General features: G+C 53.0%; 1 protein-coding gene across 2 annotated transcripts; it reads left to right on the top strand.

Annotated features, from left to right (window-relative positions):
* The first annotated feature begins 9679 nt into the window (after positions 1-9679).
* On the top strand, positions 9680-15988 carry Pld4 (phospholipase D family member 4). 2 transcript variants are annotated; one of them, XM_003463143.5, is made up of 11 exons: positions 9680-9836; positions 10910-10996; positions 11291-11442; positions 11989-12172; positions 12466-12586; positions 13011-13138; positions 13734-13934; positions 14546-14685; positions 14777-14942; positions 15029-15125; positions 15422-15988. In XM_003463143.5, the coding sequence occupies exons 1-11, from the start codon at positions 9810-9812 to the stop codon at positions 15622-15624; spliced, it is 1506 nt and encodes a 501-aa protein (XP_003463191.2). In that variant the 5' UTR covers positions 9680-9809; the 3' UTR covers positions 15625-15988. The 2 variants fall into 2 exon arrangements, with proteins under 2 accessions (XP_003463191.2, XP_005000624.1); XM_005000567.4 differs by lacking the exon at positions 10910-10996 and having other exon boundaries at positions 9687-9836.
* The last annotated feature ends 1467 nt before the right edge of the window (positions 15989-17455 follow it).

The raw sequence follows: 17455 nt of genomic DNA, 5'->3' as shown, positions 1-17455 counted from the left end.
CTGTGTGCTGGGTATTATTCCATGTGGGAGACTGCTGAGTTGTGATCCTCTGAGAAATCAAGCCCCTTGCCTCCATCTTTCTCTGACCTTTACCTCAGCCCTGTTCCTTTAATTGGTCAAAACAATGTGGTAGAGTTTGGTCCAGGCACCCATGAGTCCCAGCACGCAAGGCAGCGCACATGGGTGAGAATGGACTGCCTGCTGATGGCTGGAATGGGGCTTCAAGCAGGAGCTTGTGAGAGAGATTGCAGGGCTGACCTTGGGATTCAGAAAGAATTACACTTCTGGCAGGAAAGGTGCCAGCCTTCTGAACGTGAAGTTGTCTGTTGCACCACCAGGAAGCCTCAGTGCCTGGCACAAGTGCGCTTTTTCCTTCTTTATAAGCCACACCTGTGAGTTATTACTCCCATGCACTCTGCCAAGACCCCGCCTGCCTCCCTGATTGGCGCCAGTAAAAGCCAATAAAAGCTGTGGGCACTCTGACTCTTGGCTCTTTGTTCCAAGAGCAGGGGGTTATCCCAGTGCCCTTCAGCTGCAAATTCTTCTCTCTTTGTCTTCTTTTTCACCCATGTGCCATATTGCCAGGTGGGAGACCTGAGCCCTTGGGGGGTTTTGGTAACTCCCCTTTTAGGATAGTATTTGGCGAGGCTGTGTCTTCATTCCGCTGATTGTTTACTTTGCACGCGTAGGCTTTTCAGTTGGTGTGTCTGGGTCATTGGTCCTTCCTGTCGTCCGTAGTCCTGTTCAGCATGTCTGTGCTTGTGCCCACATCCCAGTGTATTTTCTGTATGTTTTCTTGTAGCCATTTTAAAGCTTATGGTTTTATGTTGGGGTCTTTGAGCCATTCTGAATTGATTTTATTTCATGAGGCAGAAGATAAGGATCCATTGCAATTTTCTTTCTTTCTTTTTGGTACTGGGGATCAAACTCATTACCTCACACTTGTTAGGTGGGCACTTACGCCTCTGACCTAAATCCCTGGCCCTCCACTTGCAATTTTCTGCTTGTGGATATCCAGTTTTCTTGACATTATTTGTTAAAGAGAGTATGTATTCTCATATGTTTATGGCACCTTTGTTTATGAGAATCAGATGACTTTAGCTATGGGGATTTATTTCTGGGTCCTCTGCTCTATTCTGCTTTTATGCCAGCACCATGCTGTTTTTGTCCCTATGGCTTTGTAACATACATATATATATATATATATATATATATATTTTTTTTTTTTTTTTTTTTTTTTTTTTTGGTCTTTTTCCTTTTTATCGGTACCAGGGATCAAACTCACGACTGCCTGCTTGCAAGGCAGGCGCTTATGCCACTGAGCTAAATCCCCAGCCCCGGCTTTGTAATATATTTTGAAATCAGGTATTCCTTTTTGCTCAGGACTGCTTTGGTGATTTGGGTTACTTTGTGCTTCTATATGAATTTAAAGATTTTTTTCTAGTTCTATGAAGAATCTGTGTCATTAGCATTTTGATGGGGATTGTATTGAATCTATATATTATTTCATGCAATATGACTGTTTTAACAATTTTGATTCTGTCAATGCATGAACATGGGAACTCCATCTTCTAGTGTTATCTTTGATTTCTTCAGGGTTTTGTAATTTTCTTTGTAAAGACCTTTTACCTCCTTGGTTAGGTTTATTCCTATGTGTTTTTTAAACCATGATAAATGGAATTGTTTTCGTAATTTCTTTCTCAGAGAATTCATTATTGATTTATACAAAAGGCACTGATTTCTGTGTACTGATTTTAGATGTAGTTGGGGTTTTTTGTTTGTTGATTGGTTTGTTTTGTTTTTGATACAGGGTCTCACAATATAATTCAGGCTAGCTTTGAACTCACTTTATGTAACTTGGGCTGATCTGGAACTCATGGCAGTCCTCCTGCCTCAGCCTCCCAAGTATTGGGATTATTGGCATATACCACCATGCCTGGCTCTGTATACTGAGCACTCTGTATACAGACACTGCTACTTTGTTGAGTTTGTTTGTTAATTCTAAGAATATTTTTGTAGAACCTTTAGTATCTTGTAAGTATAAAATCATATCAACTGTAAACAGGAATGTTTGTACTTTGTCCTTTCCTGTTCATATCCCTTTTATTTCTTCCTCTTGCCTGATTGCTCTGGCTAGAGTTTCAAAGTACCAAATCAAATAAGACTGGCAGGGTGGACACTCTTGTCTTGCTCCTTTATCTTAAGAGGAAATGCTTTCAGTCTTCCCAAGATAGTGTGCTGGCTGTGGGTTTGTCAGAGGTGTATTGTTCTTACTGAGGTGAGATCCTTCTGTGTATACAATAGTTTCTTCAGGGCTTTCATCAGGAAAAGGGATTGAATTTTATCAAGATTTTTCCTGTGTCTATTGAGCTGATTATGTGGCTTTTTTGTCCTCGATTCTAGTTATACAGTATATTATTCTGATGATTTGTGTACACTGAGCCATCCTTGAATCCCTAGAGTGAAACCAGTCTGATCATGGTGCATGATCTTTTTAATGTTCTGTTAAATTTGATTGCAAGTATTTTTTGAGGAATTTTGCATCTGTCTTCATCCAGAATGTTGGTGTAGTTTTTTTTGTGTTATATCCTATCCAGTTTGGGTATCAGGCTGATACCAGCTTCATAGATGGAGTTTGGGGGTTTTCCTTCCCTTTTTGTTTCATCAAATAATTTGGGGAGCATTGGTGTTCTTCTTTAAAGGTCTGGTGAATATCAGCAGTGAAGCCATCCAATTCTTGAGTTTTCTTTGTTGAGACATTTTTACTACTGCTGTCTTAACACCTGTTATTTGTAAGTTTGGGCTTTTAAAAATCTTCTTCATTCAATTTTGGAATGTCATGTATGTCCAAAAATTTATTTACTTTTTCTACATTTTACAATTTATTTGAACACAAATTTTCAAAATAGTCCCTAAAATCCTCTGCATTTCAGTACTACCTATTGTAACATCCCCCTTTTCATTTCTGATTTTATTAATGTGGATCTCTCTTTTTTTGATGGGGGTACCAGGGATCAAACTCACGACCTCATGCTTGCCAGGCAGGCACTTGTGCTCCTGAGCCAAATTACCAGCCCAAGGGTCTGTCTTTCTTTTGGATAGTTTGGCTAAGGGTTTATTTTGTTTATCTTTTCATAGAACTAGCTGTCTGTTTCATGATTCTTTGGGCTAGTCTATCAGTCTCTATTTTGTTAATTTCAGGGTTTTTTTTTTTTTTTTCTTTTTTGTACTGGGGATCGAACTCATGACCTGGCGGTTGCCTGGCAAGTGCTTGTTGTACCGCTGAGCTAAACCCCTGGCCCAATTTTAGTTTTGATCTTTATTTCTTTTTTCCTGCTGTTTTGGATTTAGTTGTTCTTGATATTCTAAGATTCTGAGATGCATCATTAGGTTATCTGAGGTCTCCTGGATTTGTTCCCTAATGTAGACACTTACAATGACGAACTCTCCCTTAGAATTGTGCTCAGTGCATCCAGAATCTGGTATGCTGTGTTTCTATTTTTGTTTGATTTTAGAAAGTCTTCTAAGTCCACTTTGATTTCTTCAATGACCCAACGGTTATAGAAGACTATTGCATTATCTCTGTCTTTGCATAGTTTCTCCTACTGTTGATTTCTAGTTTCATTGTTAGTATTTGATGCCAGAAATTACTTCAGTTTTTTTTTACTTGTTAAGATTCTCTTTGTAGATATCATCTGCTTTGGAGAAAAAAATCCATAAACTGCTGAAAAGAAGGTGTATTCTACAGTTATTGAATGGAATACTCTATAGATGTGAGTAATAAGCCTTTTTGGTCTGTAGTGTAGTTTAACTCTGATTCTTCATTGTTGATTTCTTTTTGTCAAGATGACAAAAGTTACTTTTCTCTCATTGCTGGGACAAAATATCCAACACCAAAAGTTAAAAAGGGAAAGGTTTATTTAGCTCAGTTTGTAAGATTTCAGGCCATAACTCATGGGCTCCAAGGCAGAGTGGCACATGGCGGAGGGGCAACAGCTGGTGGCAGCAGAAGACAGTAAAAGCAATGGGAGAGAGGAGGGGAGAGGAGGGGAGGGAAAGGAGGGGAGGGGAGGGGAGGGGAGGGGAGGGGAGGGGAGGGGAGGGGAGGGGAGGGGGGAGGGGAGGGGAGGGGAGGGGAGGAAAGAAAGCCTCTTCCCCTTCCTTCTATTGTATATAAACTCCCTGCCCTAGGGAAGCTGTAGCACTCACACCCTTAATCCCAGCATTACACCATGAACCAAGCACAGACTCTAGACTCAGCCACCTCTGAGAAGCCTAACCCCATGAGCACGTGAGACTTTGCGGGGACATCCAGACACAAACCATAACACTACTGGTGAGAGGGGTATTAGGGTTAGACAGGTATAGGGAGGGAGAGCCACACAGCCTAGCAGAGTTGCTGAGTTGAAACTGATTAGAGTTCAGGGAAGCTATGGATCAGCAGAGCAAAACACTGGAGTGGAAGGCATGGTCCAGAGCATGAGCCCAGAGGTCACCATCTGCATACACAGGAGAAGAACCCATGTAAGGTGGGACACATGCTCACGGGATGCCCAAGGCTGGACAAGTGTTCAATTAACGCAGGCTTGAGATGGGTGTGTCCCATCAGCTGGAGAAGGGACCTTGTGACATGCAGAAATAAAGTTTTCTGCACGAAATGCTGCAGGATAAGCACTGAATTTCCTGCTCTTCTGTCCCAGCTCCAGCAATGCCTAAAAGCAAATCTCAAAAGTAACTTAGGGGCTGGGGATTTAGCTCAGCGGCATAAGTGCCTGCCTTGCAAGCAGGCAGTCGTGAGTTCGATCCCAGGTACCGATTAAAATGAAAAAGACAAAAAAAAAAAAAAAAAAAAAAAAGTAGCAGAACAAAGCACAGTATTTATCAAGGAATACAACAAAATCCAGCATCAACAGCATAACTTCTCTTCAAAAATGACCAGGCATACAGAACAGGAGGTGAGAAGACATATCTAGGAGGAAAAATATACTGCATGATCTTCCCTGCAAACAGACACTGCAAGAAAAAAGATCACTCCTTTTTATATTGAAAATATGATGATAGAAACTACCCAAAATAAATCATGGAAGGAGAACTTTAAAAATAAAATACAGCACATCTCTGATTCATGAGACAGCATCAACTAGCCCTAGATTTTTTTTTTTCCAAAATCTTAGGAAAGGGCCGGGGATTTAGCTCAGCAGCATAAGCACCTGCCTGTTAAGTGTGAGTTGTGAGTTCGATCCCTGGTACCAGAAAAAACAAAAAAACAAAAAAAACCTCAGAAAACACATGACAAGACAGAAAAAAATATTCAAAGGGAAAATGGCAAAATATTTCCCATGAGCTGTAAACCCATGGATCTAATAATTGAACAGTTGCCAAACAAATATACAAATGAAAATAATTCCCACAACATATCATAAGTAAGTTGCTGAAATTCATGGCAGAAAATAACTGAAAAACAGGCAAAGATAAAAGACTTTATTATCTACCAGGGCCATTTATGGAAACAGCGGCTGCCTTCTAATCCAGATGTGAAAGCTGCACCGCAAACTGTGTGGAAGGCAAAATGAAATCAACAGGTAGTCTGCACCAGAGAAAGGTGTTTTAAATAAAATTGAGATACCGCAAAACTAGAAACCTTTGTCCATCCATGTGCACCATGAAGGGACAAATATATTAGCTCTACTTAGAGCCAACAAGTAATTTGTCTTCAAAATATAACTATTTCAAGTCAGTTAAAAAGCCTGAGACAGCCAAGGCCCCCCGTTACACATGGCAGACAGGGGCTGCTGCCCTGCGCTCTTCCCCACAGAGCCTAAGGAGGCTCCGGAGTCCTGGGGGCCTGAGAGCCCCTCTACTCTTCCCTCGGTGGAGGCCACGCAGCGGGTCCAACCTTCGCCACTCCTGGGCTTTGCTGCAGAGACTTCCGAGCTGTGGTCACAGTGACAGCTGCCTGGGCTGCTCCTCAGGGACCTGAAGGCCACTTGTGCTGAAGCGCTGGCCTTTCACTGGGGTCTTCTGGTGGGTGACAGGACAGAGATGACAGGCTCGATGTTGCTGTCGTTTGTATCCGATTCCTCTCAGCTGCTGGGGTGAGTGAGTGTCCATCTGTTGGTCTTTCTCCCAGGGCTTCACACATGTGGGGCCAGAGCTCCACTGAGCTGAACCCGGCTCCCTGCCCTCTTCCCGATGCCCACTCCTTTCACTGCTGCAGCAGCCCACTAACACAGAGGCCTTTGGCTCCATCCAAGGTCCCCAATCCAACCACGAGGCCAGGCTTCTGGTGCTAGCCTAAAGAGCTCAGCTGTCCTAGAACAAGCTGTTCAGTGGCTGGATCCTGCACAAAGGAAACATCTTTTGAGGCGGTGGCCCCAGCAGCGAGTGTCACTGGACTTTGGTCTAACCCTGATTCTGCCTCTCCTCCAAGGGCAGCGGCGCCTCAGCCACACTACTTGTCTCCAACTGAAGCCCAGAGCCTTGCCTGTGTGTTCAACAGGTGCGGTGACCTCATTTCTACTCTGGCGGGATCGAAGATCCTGTGTCAAGTCACAAACCTGAGGAAAATCCAGGCCAGGGACCCCAACGGGTACTTTCCAAGACGTTAATCCCAGTGACCCAGTAGCTAGATAGAAGAGGCTCACCATGAGTCTTTGCCAGATCAAATGCAAATGAGAACACCCATAAGCTCCAAGCATCCTCCCAGAAAGCTACAGCTAAAACCAGAGTCCTGGGATCAGCTGATGGGGGTAACAGTGATCCAACTATTTTGGGAAAGGTGGCAGTGTTTACTAAAGCAGTGCCTATGGTTGAGAACCATCCATCTGTGGTGAAGGCTTTGGTAAGGTAGGAAAAAACCACACTCTGGATCCAAAGGGGGTCCCCTGAAACAAGCCCAGTGAGCTCATTTAATTTAATAACCATTGGTTGAGGGTGCATGCCTGCAATCCCAGCACTCTGGAGGCTGAGGCAGGAGGATCACCATGAGTTCAAAGCCAGACTCAACTAATCCTGCCTCAAAACAACCACAATCATACCGTGCTTTCTCTGACTGTCAGAACCCTGTCTGGGTTTCTAGTGGGCAGGTCAGCCGCAGGCGTCTGCATGAGGAGGCAGGTGATACTGCTCAGAGGAAAGGCACAGCACCACTAGGCTTCTGGTGCTAGCCAGAAGGAGGCCAGGGTGCAGCAGCAAAGTCCGAGGGATGGACAGCACGGGTTTCAGAGCTGCATTGCAGGGACCTGACAGTGGCGATGGTCAAGGACGTGTCTGGCCTGGACATAAGCTGGGTGCTGGCTTCACTGCTGTGTCATTATCACATCTGTCTTTGTGTTATTTTGTATGCACAAAATCATGGATTTTAAAGGGAAAAGAACATGCGATATCCAAAACAAGGAGCTGAGAGCTGAAGAGAAGGAAGAAAACGCAGTGGCTGCGGCAGCACGAGGAAGAGAAACTGGGGCAGTGCAGGAGCCACGCCCACCCCAACACACAGCAGGACAGCGCTGGAGGGCGTGTCAGGGTGGAGGCAGCTGAAAAGCCGGGAGTGGGGCGCACACCCGTAATCCTAGGGGTGGAGGGGCGGAGGCAGAAGTGCAAGTTCAAGCCCAGCCTGGGCAATTTAGTGACTTGGTAAGATCGAGTATCAAAATAAAATAAATACATAGAGGGGGGATGAAGCCCTGGATCCAATCCCCGTCCTGCTAAAGATAAGAGAGAGAAAGAAAGTTGTCACATGTGTGCCTCGGGTTTCGGTGTTTACTATTCTCTGCTTTTCAACATAATCGTAGAATGAACTCCTCCAACTTACTTTAAACTAGCAAATGGGTTATGCGAGCAGCGCCCGACACAAACCGTTGCTGAGCCTCAGGCTGTCCTCACCCAGCCTCTGCACGGAGTTCAGTGCCGTTCTCCCTGGGGCAGCAGACCCAGAAACAGCATCAGAAGTGGCTTCCGGCTGCAGGGGTGTGTGCAGGCCACCCCAGGCTGGCTGTGGGCTCTCTGCAATGCACACACCTGACACACCTCGTCCTCAGTGTTGGGTGACACTCAGTAACCACTGCAATGGTGGCTTGACTAGTCCAGGATCAGAGGCTTGGTAAGCTGACCCTCATTTGGGGTGAAAATGCCCCTTCACCCTGTAGACAAATAACAAGGTATTTAATTCCCTTTACAAAGACATTTTGGAAGTAGAGAGAAAATTGAAGACAAGAACATTTCCTTTCCCCAAAACCCTGCAAAATCCCTCACCCCCTCCCAAGGGGTCCCAGTGCCAGGCTCAGGCCTGCTGCAGGGGATGGCAGCTGGTTGCACCGCCCTGGGGGGCTCAGCTGCACTTCCAGTCCCTGCACCAGGTGACTGAGCTGCATCCCCTCTCACGCAGACCCAACTCCTGCCCACATGTTCCCAAGCCTGTGTCTGTGATGCAGCAAGTCTGCCCGTGCCCAGCCCTGGCTGGGGCTTGGTGGGGAAGGAAGTAGGTGCAGCTCCGTGCGGCACAGCTGTCCTCGAGGAGGAGAGAGGCTCCGTGTACTGCTGCAGCCAGGTCCTTTCCTGCTACGGCCACTGGTGCCTCACACACGGGGTCCCCACGCACCCAGCCTGTGGGAGCAGCTGCGTATGCAAGGGAGAACAGAGCCTGGCCAGGTCAACAGGAGGCGGAGGTTTGGGCTCACTTCCTCATCTTCTGGCCCTAGGAAATGGCCTCAGGAATGCCACTACCTGGCACTTCTTGTTCCTCCCTGAGGCCACACCAAGGTCAGCACCTTGGACAGAGCCCTATGTCCAGCTGGTGACCAGGTACAAGCAGGCGCTGCTGCCAAGGTGTCATCCCCTGAAGCTGAGGCAGAGCCCTCACTGGACACCTCCAGTCGGGCTGCTTTCCCAGTGGCCAGTGAACAGCCCCATCTGCATCCCCAACACAAAGTCCTGGCTGCCCCCGGAGCCTTCCTATAGCTAGAGGTAGCCTTGTGATCAAGCCCAGAGCAAGTTCTAGATCACAGCCTACTGGAAATATGCTATGGGACCTGGAAGCAATGACTGAGCTCTGGCAGCCATCGCTGGGACATGAAGCTAGGAATCTCAGGGTTTGGGGACTGAGAACCAGAGGGACTAGCTCCCTATGGCTGTGGTACTAATGCCATGTCTACACCAGCAGCCTCTGGACATGCTCAGTGTATCTTACTCCCTTAGTTGCTGGGCAACACCAAACATCCACAGATTAAGGATGGAGAGTGTTAATTCAGTTCTTGAATTGGAAGGTTTTGGCCCATGGTCAGCTGGCTCCAAGTCAGGACGGCACAGCATGCATGGCACAGGGACGTGGCCGAGGAGAGCTGCTCACAGCATGGAGGTCAGGAAGCAGAGAGAAAGGGAAGATCAGAGAGGCAGCCTTCCAGGCAGCACCCCAGTAGCCACCTCTTCCCACCAGACCCCACCTCCTAAGAGCAGTCAGCTGTGAGCTACGTGATCCAGTCACTTCCCAAGGCTCACCTACGAGCACCTGAGGCCTTGGGGGACACCCAGACCTAAACCATATCGGAGAGATCAGCCATTTCATTAGGCTGCAGTTGATCGGTCCCTGGCCAGAAGTCAAGTGAGCCGGGGACAGCAGGGCACCCTCTGAGGGAGGCGGGTTTTCTCTGGAGGAGTTTTGCTCAGCCCTGCCCTCCAGGTTCCTGTCCGCTGTCTGTCTCGGGCGGGGGTGGGGACACAGGCTGAAGAGGAAGAAGCTGAAAGGGGAAGCAGCAGCTGAAGAGCTGGCAGGAGCCACCTGCGTGTGGAGAGTCTGCAGTCTGTCTGGAGCCAGCATGGACACCAGGGCAGGGCCCCCAAAGGTACGTACCGGCCAGCCAGGGGTAGATGGGAGAGTTGGAAGGGGCCCCTCTCTACCCCCACAGCCAATCCTCCCATAGCCTAGGGCTCACTAAGCCTCCAGCTGGCCCTGCAGTGCCCATCTGTACCCAATCTATGCAGCTAAGACTCTAGGGGCATCAGTGTCTCCAGCGAGCTGACAACCATGCCAGCTGCCTTAGCCTGGGACAGAAAGCCAGGCCCCAAACTCTGCAGGCCAGGGACATCATTGGCACCACTGGCCATTACTTCAGCTGTCCACAGGGTCCCATATCTGCCCATCTGGGGCCTGGAGGCTCAGTGTCGCAAATCAGAGGGGTCCCCAGCTCACCCCTCCATAGCTAGGGTCAGCCAGCATCCCCACAGGAAGGACAACGGGGGTCACCCAGAGGCCTGCAGGCTTGAGTCACAGTCTGACCACATAGCCTAAGGGGCCTGTGGGTCCCAGCTAGGAAGTGGGGCCTGGCCAGCCAGACAACCCATGGCCCTTCCCTGTGCCTCAGGGGAGGACCTCAGGAGACCCAGAACACCTGCTCTATGATAAAGCTCTGGGCTGTAGGGCCACTGGGAGGCCAAGCTGGCCTGGCTCCCAGCTCCTGGTAAGGGCCTTGGAGCGGAGACAAGAGAGCCCATCCCTGCTGGCCACAGAGGAAGTCCAACCCCAGCAGCATGTCCAGTCTGGACTCCACATCCTCCCGCTGCCTTGCTGCCCAGACAGCTCCTGCTAATGGGCCAGAGCGGGCCAGGCCGGAAGGGAAGAAGTTGCCAACTGCAACCAGTGGGAAGCACCGAGCACCAAAAGCAGAACCAGGACTTTCAGACAGCTTCAAGTCACAGTTAGAATGAGGAACTGAGATTCCTTCTGTTGACACCGCCTCAGGGCACGAGAGGCGAGGGGCCCAGGGTGGGCAAGGTATGGCCCTACAGGCTATGGCTTGCCTGGAGTTTGCAGATGGAGCCGGGGACTGGGTCCACACCTAGGGTGCATTGCAGGTGGGCCCCACAGGGAGGGGTGACGCTGTGGGTAGGAGCCACCAGTGACCCTCACCCCCCACAGATGCCAACTCCTCCACACAGAGCAGCTGAAGCCCCAGGGCAGCCCCGTTCCGCATCATTCCACGGCCCAATGGGCAGAGCCGGCTCGGTAGGTGTGGGCCTGGACGGGATCTGTGAACTTGGGTCAGAGGAAGTTCTGGCTCAAGTCCTGATTGCTATGATTTTTAAAACTTGGTGTTTTTGTGAGCTTGCAAGTGCCTGGGCTGCAGTAGAGAAGACAAAGCCGGGCCCATCCCGGGGGGGCACTGCAGACCTACCTGTGTCCCTCTGCTGTGGGTCCTCGGAGTGGCCAGTTGCCCCACCTGAGGGCTGCAGCTCTCTGTACTCCAGGCCCAGCCCACTGTGGCTGGGCCTCTGGATCCATGTGATACTATCTCGGCAGGTGTTGGGGCTGCTGGCCTTGCTGGGGCTGGGCATTGTGACTTTCACCTACCGCCTGGCGCAAGTGTCCCCTCCTCCTGCCTGCTGCCTGCCACACTCTGAGGAAGAGCCACTTGGGTCCTGGGAGGCCCAGCCACAGAAGGACTCCTGCCAGTGAGTGAAGGTGGGGCTGCGGGGCATGTAGGGTGCTGTCTGCCACTCGTGTCAGGTACCACCTTCCGCCAGCACCCGTAGGTGACCTAGGTCAGGGGGGTCTGGGCTGCCCGGCTGGAGTTGGGTCTGGGAGTGGTGCAGACTTGGAGTATGAACCAGAGCTGCCACTCGAGTTGTGGTAAAGGCTGGTGAGCGCTGCCCACCACCAGGCATGCCAGGTACCGTTGTAGTCTTCCCACCAAGCCACTACCCCAGACCTCCTCTTTCCCTTCCTGGCCGTCCATGGGATCCTGGACCCAGAACCTCGACCTTCCCTCAGCCACGAGAGAGCTCCTTGCAGCAGATGAGCTCCTCAGGTCACTCCCTCTGGACTCCTAGGCTCAGATCTGCCTTGCCCTGTTGGTATGGCTACCCACTCGCCCTGTGGGCTCAGGCCACACGACTGCATGGTGACAGTCCCTCTGCTGGGCAGCAGGCGGAACAGGCTGGGAAGGCCAGCTGGTGGCCCTGCGGTCACAGGCCCCCCTTCGGCCCTCTGTACTACAGACTTGTGCTTGCTGAGAGCCTCCCCCAAGACTTGCCCTATGCCGCTGGCAGCCCCTCAGCCCAGTCCCTGGCCCAGGCCTGGCTGCAGCTGCTGGACACTGCACAGGAGAGCATCCACGTGGCCTCCTACTACTGGTCCCTCACAGGATCTGACATCGGGGTCAATGACTCATCCTCTCAGCCGGTGCGTCCCTAGCTCCCACCTCCAACTCTAAGGCTGCAGGCTGCATTGGGCATGCAGGAAGTCAGCCACCTGTCCATACCAGCCTCCTGCTTGGGTCAGCCCAGCAGGGGCTCCTGGGCACGGGTGTTGGGGCACAGCCCTCAGGGTTCAGTTAAGCTCCTGGTCAGGGGTTGTCTGGACACCTGCCTGAGCCTGTGTCCTGCCTGAGCCAGGGGCCAGAGGAGGGCATAGGGCAGGGATGTCCTGGGGCAGAGGTACCTGGGAGCTGCCTCTTATGGCTGCCAGCCTTGCAGGGTGAGGCCCTTCTGCAGAAGATGCAGCAACTGCTGGCCAGGAACATCTCACTGGCTGTGGCCACCAGTGGCACTGCACCAGCCAGGAACTCCACAGACCTTCGGGTACTGGCAGCCCACGGTAGGTGTCTGTGCACCCAGGCCCTGCTAGCATCTTGCTGGCATCATAGGACAGGCAAGGGCAGCAGAATGGCTGGGGCAGGGTAGAGAGGACTAGCCCTGTGTCTCTGGGGTCCTTCCAGGGACTCTGTGGGGCTCCGGGCAGATGCCAAGCAGTACAGAGGGTCTCTCACCACAGGGGCCATGTATGGAAGCCTGGGAAGATCAGGGCAGACAGGGTCAGTGACACATAAGCTCCCCATAAGCTCCCAGAGGGCCCCTGGCCAGCCCAGGCCTTGGTCCCCTCAGACCCTAAAGGCACCCGCACAGCAAGGAGGTCTGAAGATAACTGAGTTGGCTCAGTGGCAAGGAGCTCAGAATCCAGCTCGGCACGAAGCCTGCCCTGAGCTGCTGCCCACACAGTCTCCTGCCCTTCACCCTACCAGGTGCCCAGGTCCGACAAGTGCCCATGCAGCAGTTAACCGGGGGTGTCCTGCACTCCAAGTTCTGGGTCGTGGATGGGCGGCATGTCTACGTGGGCAGTGCCAACATGGACTGGCGGTCGCTGACACAGGCGAGTCCTAGGAGCCTCATTGCCAGGGCCTTTCCCTGCTGCACTGAGAAAGCTGGGGTCCAGAAAGTCAGTGAGTGGAACCGGAGGTCATGTTGTCCTGCAGTAGAATGAACCAGACTGGTTCCTGGTTCCTTGGTTATGAGATTTTACACAGCCCTGCACCCATAGCATGGGGTGACATTTAAAGACGTGCCCAGGGGCCCAACTCACACTTAGGGACACTTAGGAACACACGTGGATTACAAAGCATACACCTGTTTTCAAGGAGCAATGAGCTAAACACCTGGCACAGGACTGGGGTGCAGCCTAGTGCTGGAGCGTGCACTTAACATGTGCAAAGCCCACCACCACAAAACGTGTTGCAGAAGGTAGCCATGGTGACCGTGACCAAGGCTGCACAATGCAGTCGAGAACGTTTTTCCTTCCCTTGTCTTTATGGGTTTTCTGTTGCTGGGTAATAATCAAGTACTGCTGTGAACCCAGTGTGTGGGATCAACAAGGACCCCAGGAGTCCTGTGTCCTCTCCCACCCCGGCGTGGCCCCCGTCACAGAGCCCTGCAGATGGTGCTGCCACAGCTGATCCTGGTCCCCACAGGTGAAGGAGCTGGGTGCCATCATCTACAACTGCAGCAGCCTGGCCCAGGACCTGGAGAAAACTTTCCAGACCTACTGGGTGCTGGGAGCACCCCACGCTGTTCTCCCCAAGACCTGGCCCCAGAACTTCTCATCCCACATCAATCGCTTCTTGCCCTTCAGAGGCCTCTTCGATGGGGTACCCACCACTGCCTACTTCTCGGTGAGGCACTACGGAGGGCCCCAACCTGAATGCCCACAGCAGTTACTTGGTCTTAGGGTGTCATGAGGCTGTGTGCCCAGAGTGAGGGCAGGGCCAGGGCTGATCAGAGACACAGCTCAGCTCTGGGAAGGGCCGGGGAGGTGCGCTCAGCAGGAGGCAGACATTTGGAAGCCTGGGGACAGGGCACTGAGGCAAGCAGGGGTTGAGAGGTGCTGGCTCTGGGGTAGCAGGAGGCATCGAGCACATCTTATTCTTTGGGAAGAAGTGGATGCCCCAGGGCCTCCGTTATCCAGCAACTGGCCCGTGGCAGACTCCGCCTCAGAATAGGGACACCCCGCACATGAGGTCCCACTCTGGAGAGAGTGAGTGACTTTCCAGGGCAGGGACAGCTGGGGATAGTCAGTCTAGCTCAAATGCCAGGAGGCCCCTCCAGTACCTGGTGGCCCTGCATCCTGTAGAGACTCCTCCTTCCTAGATGCCATCTCTGCCCCCAACACCACCCCCCAAGACCGGGCCTCTTGAAGGCATGTGGTGGGGCCTCTGCTCCTGGACGCCCAGGGACAGGTGGGAGCCAGCCATGGTGCCTTCAAGGATGACACTTCCCATCACAGGCTTCGCCTCCAGCGCTCTGTCCTCACGGCCGCACCCGGGACCTGGACACAGTGCTGGCGGTGATGGCAGACGCTCGGGAGTTCATCTGCATCTCGGTGATGGAGTACTTTCCCACCACTCGCTTCAGCCGCCCTGCCAGGTGGGACGGGCGGGAGGTGCACCCTGGAGGGTGGAGGCCACACAGTCCCTGGGCAAGCTCCTCCTCTGCTGCTGCACCCCTGCTCCTCCAGGTACTGGCCAGTGCTGGACAACGCACTGCGGGAGGCCGCCTTCAACCAAGGCGTGCGTGTACGCCTGCTGGTCAGCTGCTGGCTGCACACTGACCCTACCACATTCCCATACCTGCGATCACTGCAGGCCTTCAGCAACCCCACAGCCGGCATCTCAGTGGATGTGGTGAGGACCGAGTCAGGTGGGCAGGGGGAGTGGACCCTTCCCTTCCAGCCCAGGTCTGACGTGTCACTCCTGCTCTGCCCTGGAAGAAAGTGTTCATCGTGCCTGTGGGGAATCACTCCAGCATCCCATTTAGCCGGGTGAGCCACAGCAAGTACATGGTCACGGAGAAGGCGGCCTATATAGGTGAGTGGCTGGGCACCTGTGGGTACCAGGCAGGAGCTACTAAGCTGGACAGGGCCTCCAGGGGCATTAGAGGGACCCAGTGACCAGCCCAGCTATCATCAGGCTCCAGGGGCGCAGGGGAGGAAATCCTGAGTACGGGGTCCAGGAGGCTAAGTCAGGACACCCATGCTGATATGACACAGCTGGAGGCCTCCTGCATCTCCCTGGTGGCCTCCAGATCCATGGAAGCTGCAGTGGGGCCAGGCTGCAGGGGCCTGTGCCCAGGGACCCAGTGTCTTTTCCGCATACCTCCCCAGGCACCTCCAACTGGTCAGAAGACTACTTCAGCACCACCGCGGGGGTTGGCCTGGTGGTCCACCAGCAGCTGGCCCCAGCCCAGCCCGGGCAGCCCCCTGTGCAGGAGCAGCTGCGGCAGCTCTTCGAGCGGGACTGGCACTCCCAATATGCCGTGGGCCTAGACGGACACACGCTGGGCCAGGACTGTGTTTGGCAGGGCTGAGGCCAGCCCTGGCCCTGGCCCACAGCCCTCCGCAAAGGCTGCTGCCCTTCAGGTGCAGGTCAGGGGCAGAGCTGTGAAAGCAAAACAGCTGTGCTCGGCCTGAGCACTGCACGTCAGGCGAGGGCAGGTTCTGCAGCTCTGACTTACAGCTCCAGGGCCGCTCCAATCTCATGTGGCTAAGTGGGCCTGGGGATGCCCACAGGTACTGGGGAAGAAGACCATAGAGTAGAGAGGGGCCCAGCGGAGTACCCCCACTCACTGCAAGGGCCATGGCCCCAGGTGTGGATCATGGTCCTGGTCACTGTCAAGCTGCAGCCCTAATAAGAGACGCTTCTGGCCTGAGGCGTGGCTCGGGTCAAGGTCAGCACTTGTGGTCATTTTCTTAGCCCCGTCACACAGGGACACACTTGCCTCTGCCTCCAGGCTGAACATGTCTCAGCCCTCCCTCCATGTCCAGCTGAAGCTCTGCAGCTGCCTCGTGACCAGCTCTCCTGGGTCCCAAATGCATGCGCTCTTTGGGGAGCCCTCAGGATGCCCCAGCTCTGACACCCCAGAGCTGCAATCTGGGCCCACAAGTGAGGCTGTCCAATGTGAGTCCAGCAGGGACTTCCTGTCCATGGTCACTTGGGCTGGAGAAGGTCGGCCACAAACTCACTGAGTTTCACCCACTCTAGCCTGCAGTTTCACCCACTCTAGACCAAGTGGGAGGGTGGCACCAGTGACAACCTGTGTGTTGCCCACTCTCCCAGTGCCTGGCCTGGATCCAGAATTTCGGCTCACAGGCTTCTGGGGGCAAGAGCAGTGGGTCTGGTGCTGCAGGCACACGTGAGGATGAAGGGCACCAGGGCCAACCCCACTCATGCAGCTCCAGCACAGAGCGGTGCAGGGCTGGGAAGGGCTGTGGGCGGGGCTTTGAGGGGGTGGGTTGTAGGTAGATCTGGGGAGTGGGTGTGGTCTGTGGGCACTGGTATGAATGACCTGGGGCTGTGGGCCATGGGTGGGCCTGAATAAGTGGGCGTGGTGTGCATGGACAGGGCTCTGAGTTTGTGGGTTCGAGATCTCATGCGGCAGTGGCCCAGGGCTGTGGGCAGGACTTTCAGGGATGGCACAGAGCTGTGGGGGCAGGGCAGGCTTAGTGGCAGAACCCAGTCAGGAGTACCCAGGGGTGCAGAGGGCATGGATTTCAGCTGCAGGAGAGGGTCTCTCACTGGTGAGATCCAGCCCCAACTGAGCCCTGCTTCTGCTGTGGGTGTCTGCTCCAGGCTTGACAGCTCTGGCCAGGCTTTGAGGCCACTCTGCTGGAGCCCCTCTTAGTGCTGCAAAGGGTACTGGGTGCCATGGACGCCAGGGTGCTGTCCTCTGCAGTCCTGGGCACCTCTTCCTGCTCTCTCAGGTCCTGCTCTGGGGAGAGAGGGCATGGTTTCTCTGCCTGCATGGCATCCCTCCATTTGCCCATCTAAAGCATGTCTTGGACCTCAGTGTCTCACAGCTGAGCCCAGCCTACCCCGCCTGGCTTATAGAGCCCTGAAGAGTGTGTGGCCAGGGAAGCTAGATTTACCCCATCCCGCAGGGTCCCCAGCTCCTGGAACTGCGTCCCCAGTGGGCAGGCCCACTCCCAACTTGTCAGCTGGTCCCAACACAAAGGAACTAGGATGTCACCTGACATACGAGCATCCATGGTCCTCCTGACAGTCTGTCCCTGGTGGCCTTGAGGAGAGGCCCCCAAGCACACAGCATGGAGGACTTGTGCAGGGAAGTGAGGCCCCCAAAACCCCAAGGGGCCCTGCCACTCAAGTATTACCCACAGAGCCCAGCCTGGAGATGGACAGAA

This window comes from Cavia porcellus, unplaced genomic scaffold (assembly GCF_034190915.1).
Source record: "Cavia porcellus strain 051 isolate PalLab524CR breed Dunkin Hartley unplaced genomic scaffold, mCavPor4.1 scaffold_31, whole genome shotgun sequence".
Classification (NCBI taxonomy): Eukaryota; Metazoa; Chordata; class Mammalia; order Rodentia; family Caviidae; genus Cavia; species Cavia porcellus.
The sequence above is the reverse complement of the archived record's forward strand: the minus strand, read 5'-3'. Positions and strand labels throughout refer to the sequence as shown.

Coding starts and splice junctions, on each gene's coding strand:
- Pld4 (XM_003463143.5), top strand. CDS start 9,810: ATGGACACCAGGGCAGGGCCCCCAAAG. Junction 13,139..13,733: donor ACTGGCGGTCGCTGACACAG/GCGAGTCCTAGG, acceptor TGGTCCCCACAG/GTGAAGGAGCTGGGTGCCAT. Junction 14,943..15,028: donor CCGGCATCTCAGTGGATGTG/GTGAGGACCGAG, acceptor CTGCCCTGGAAG/AAAGTGTTCATCGTGCCTGT.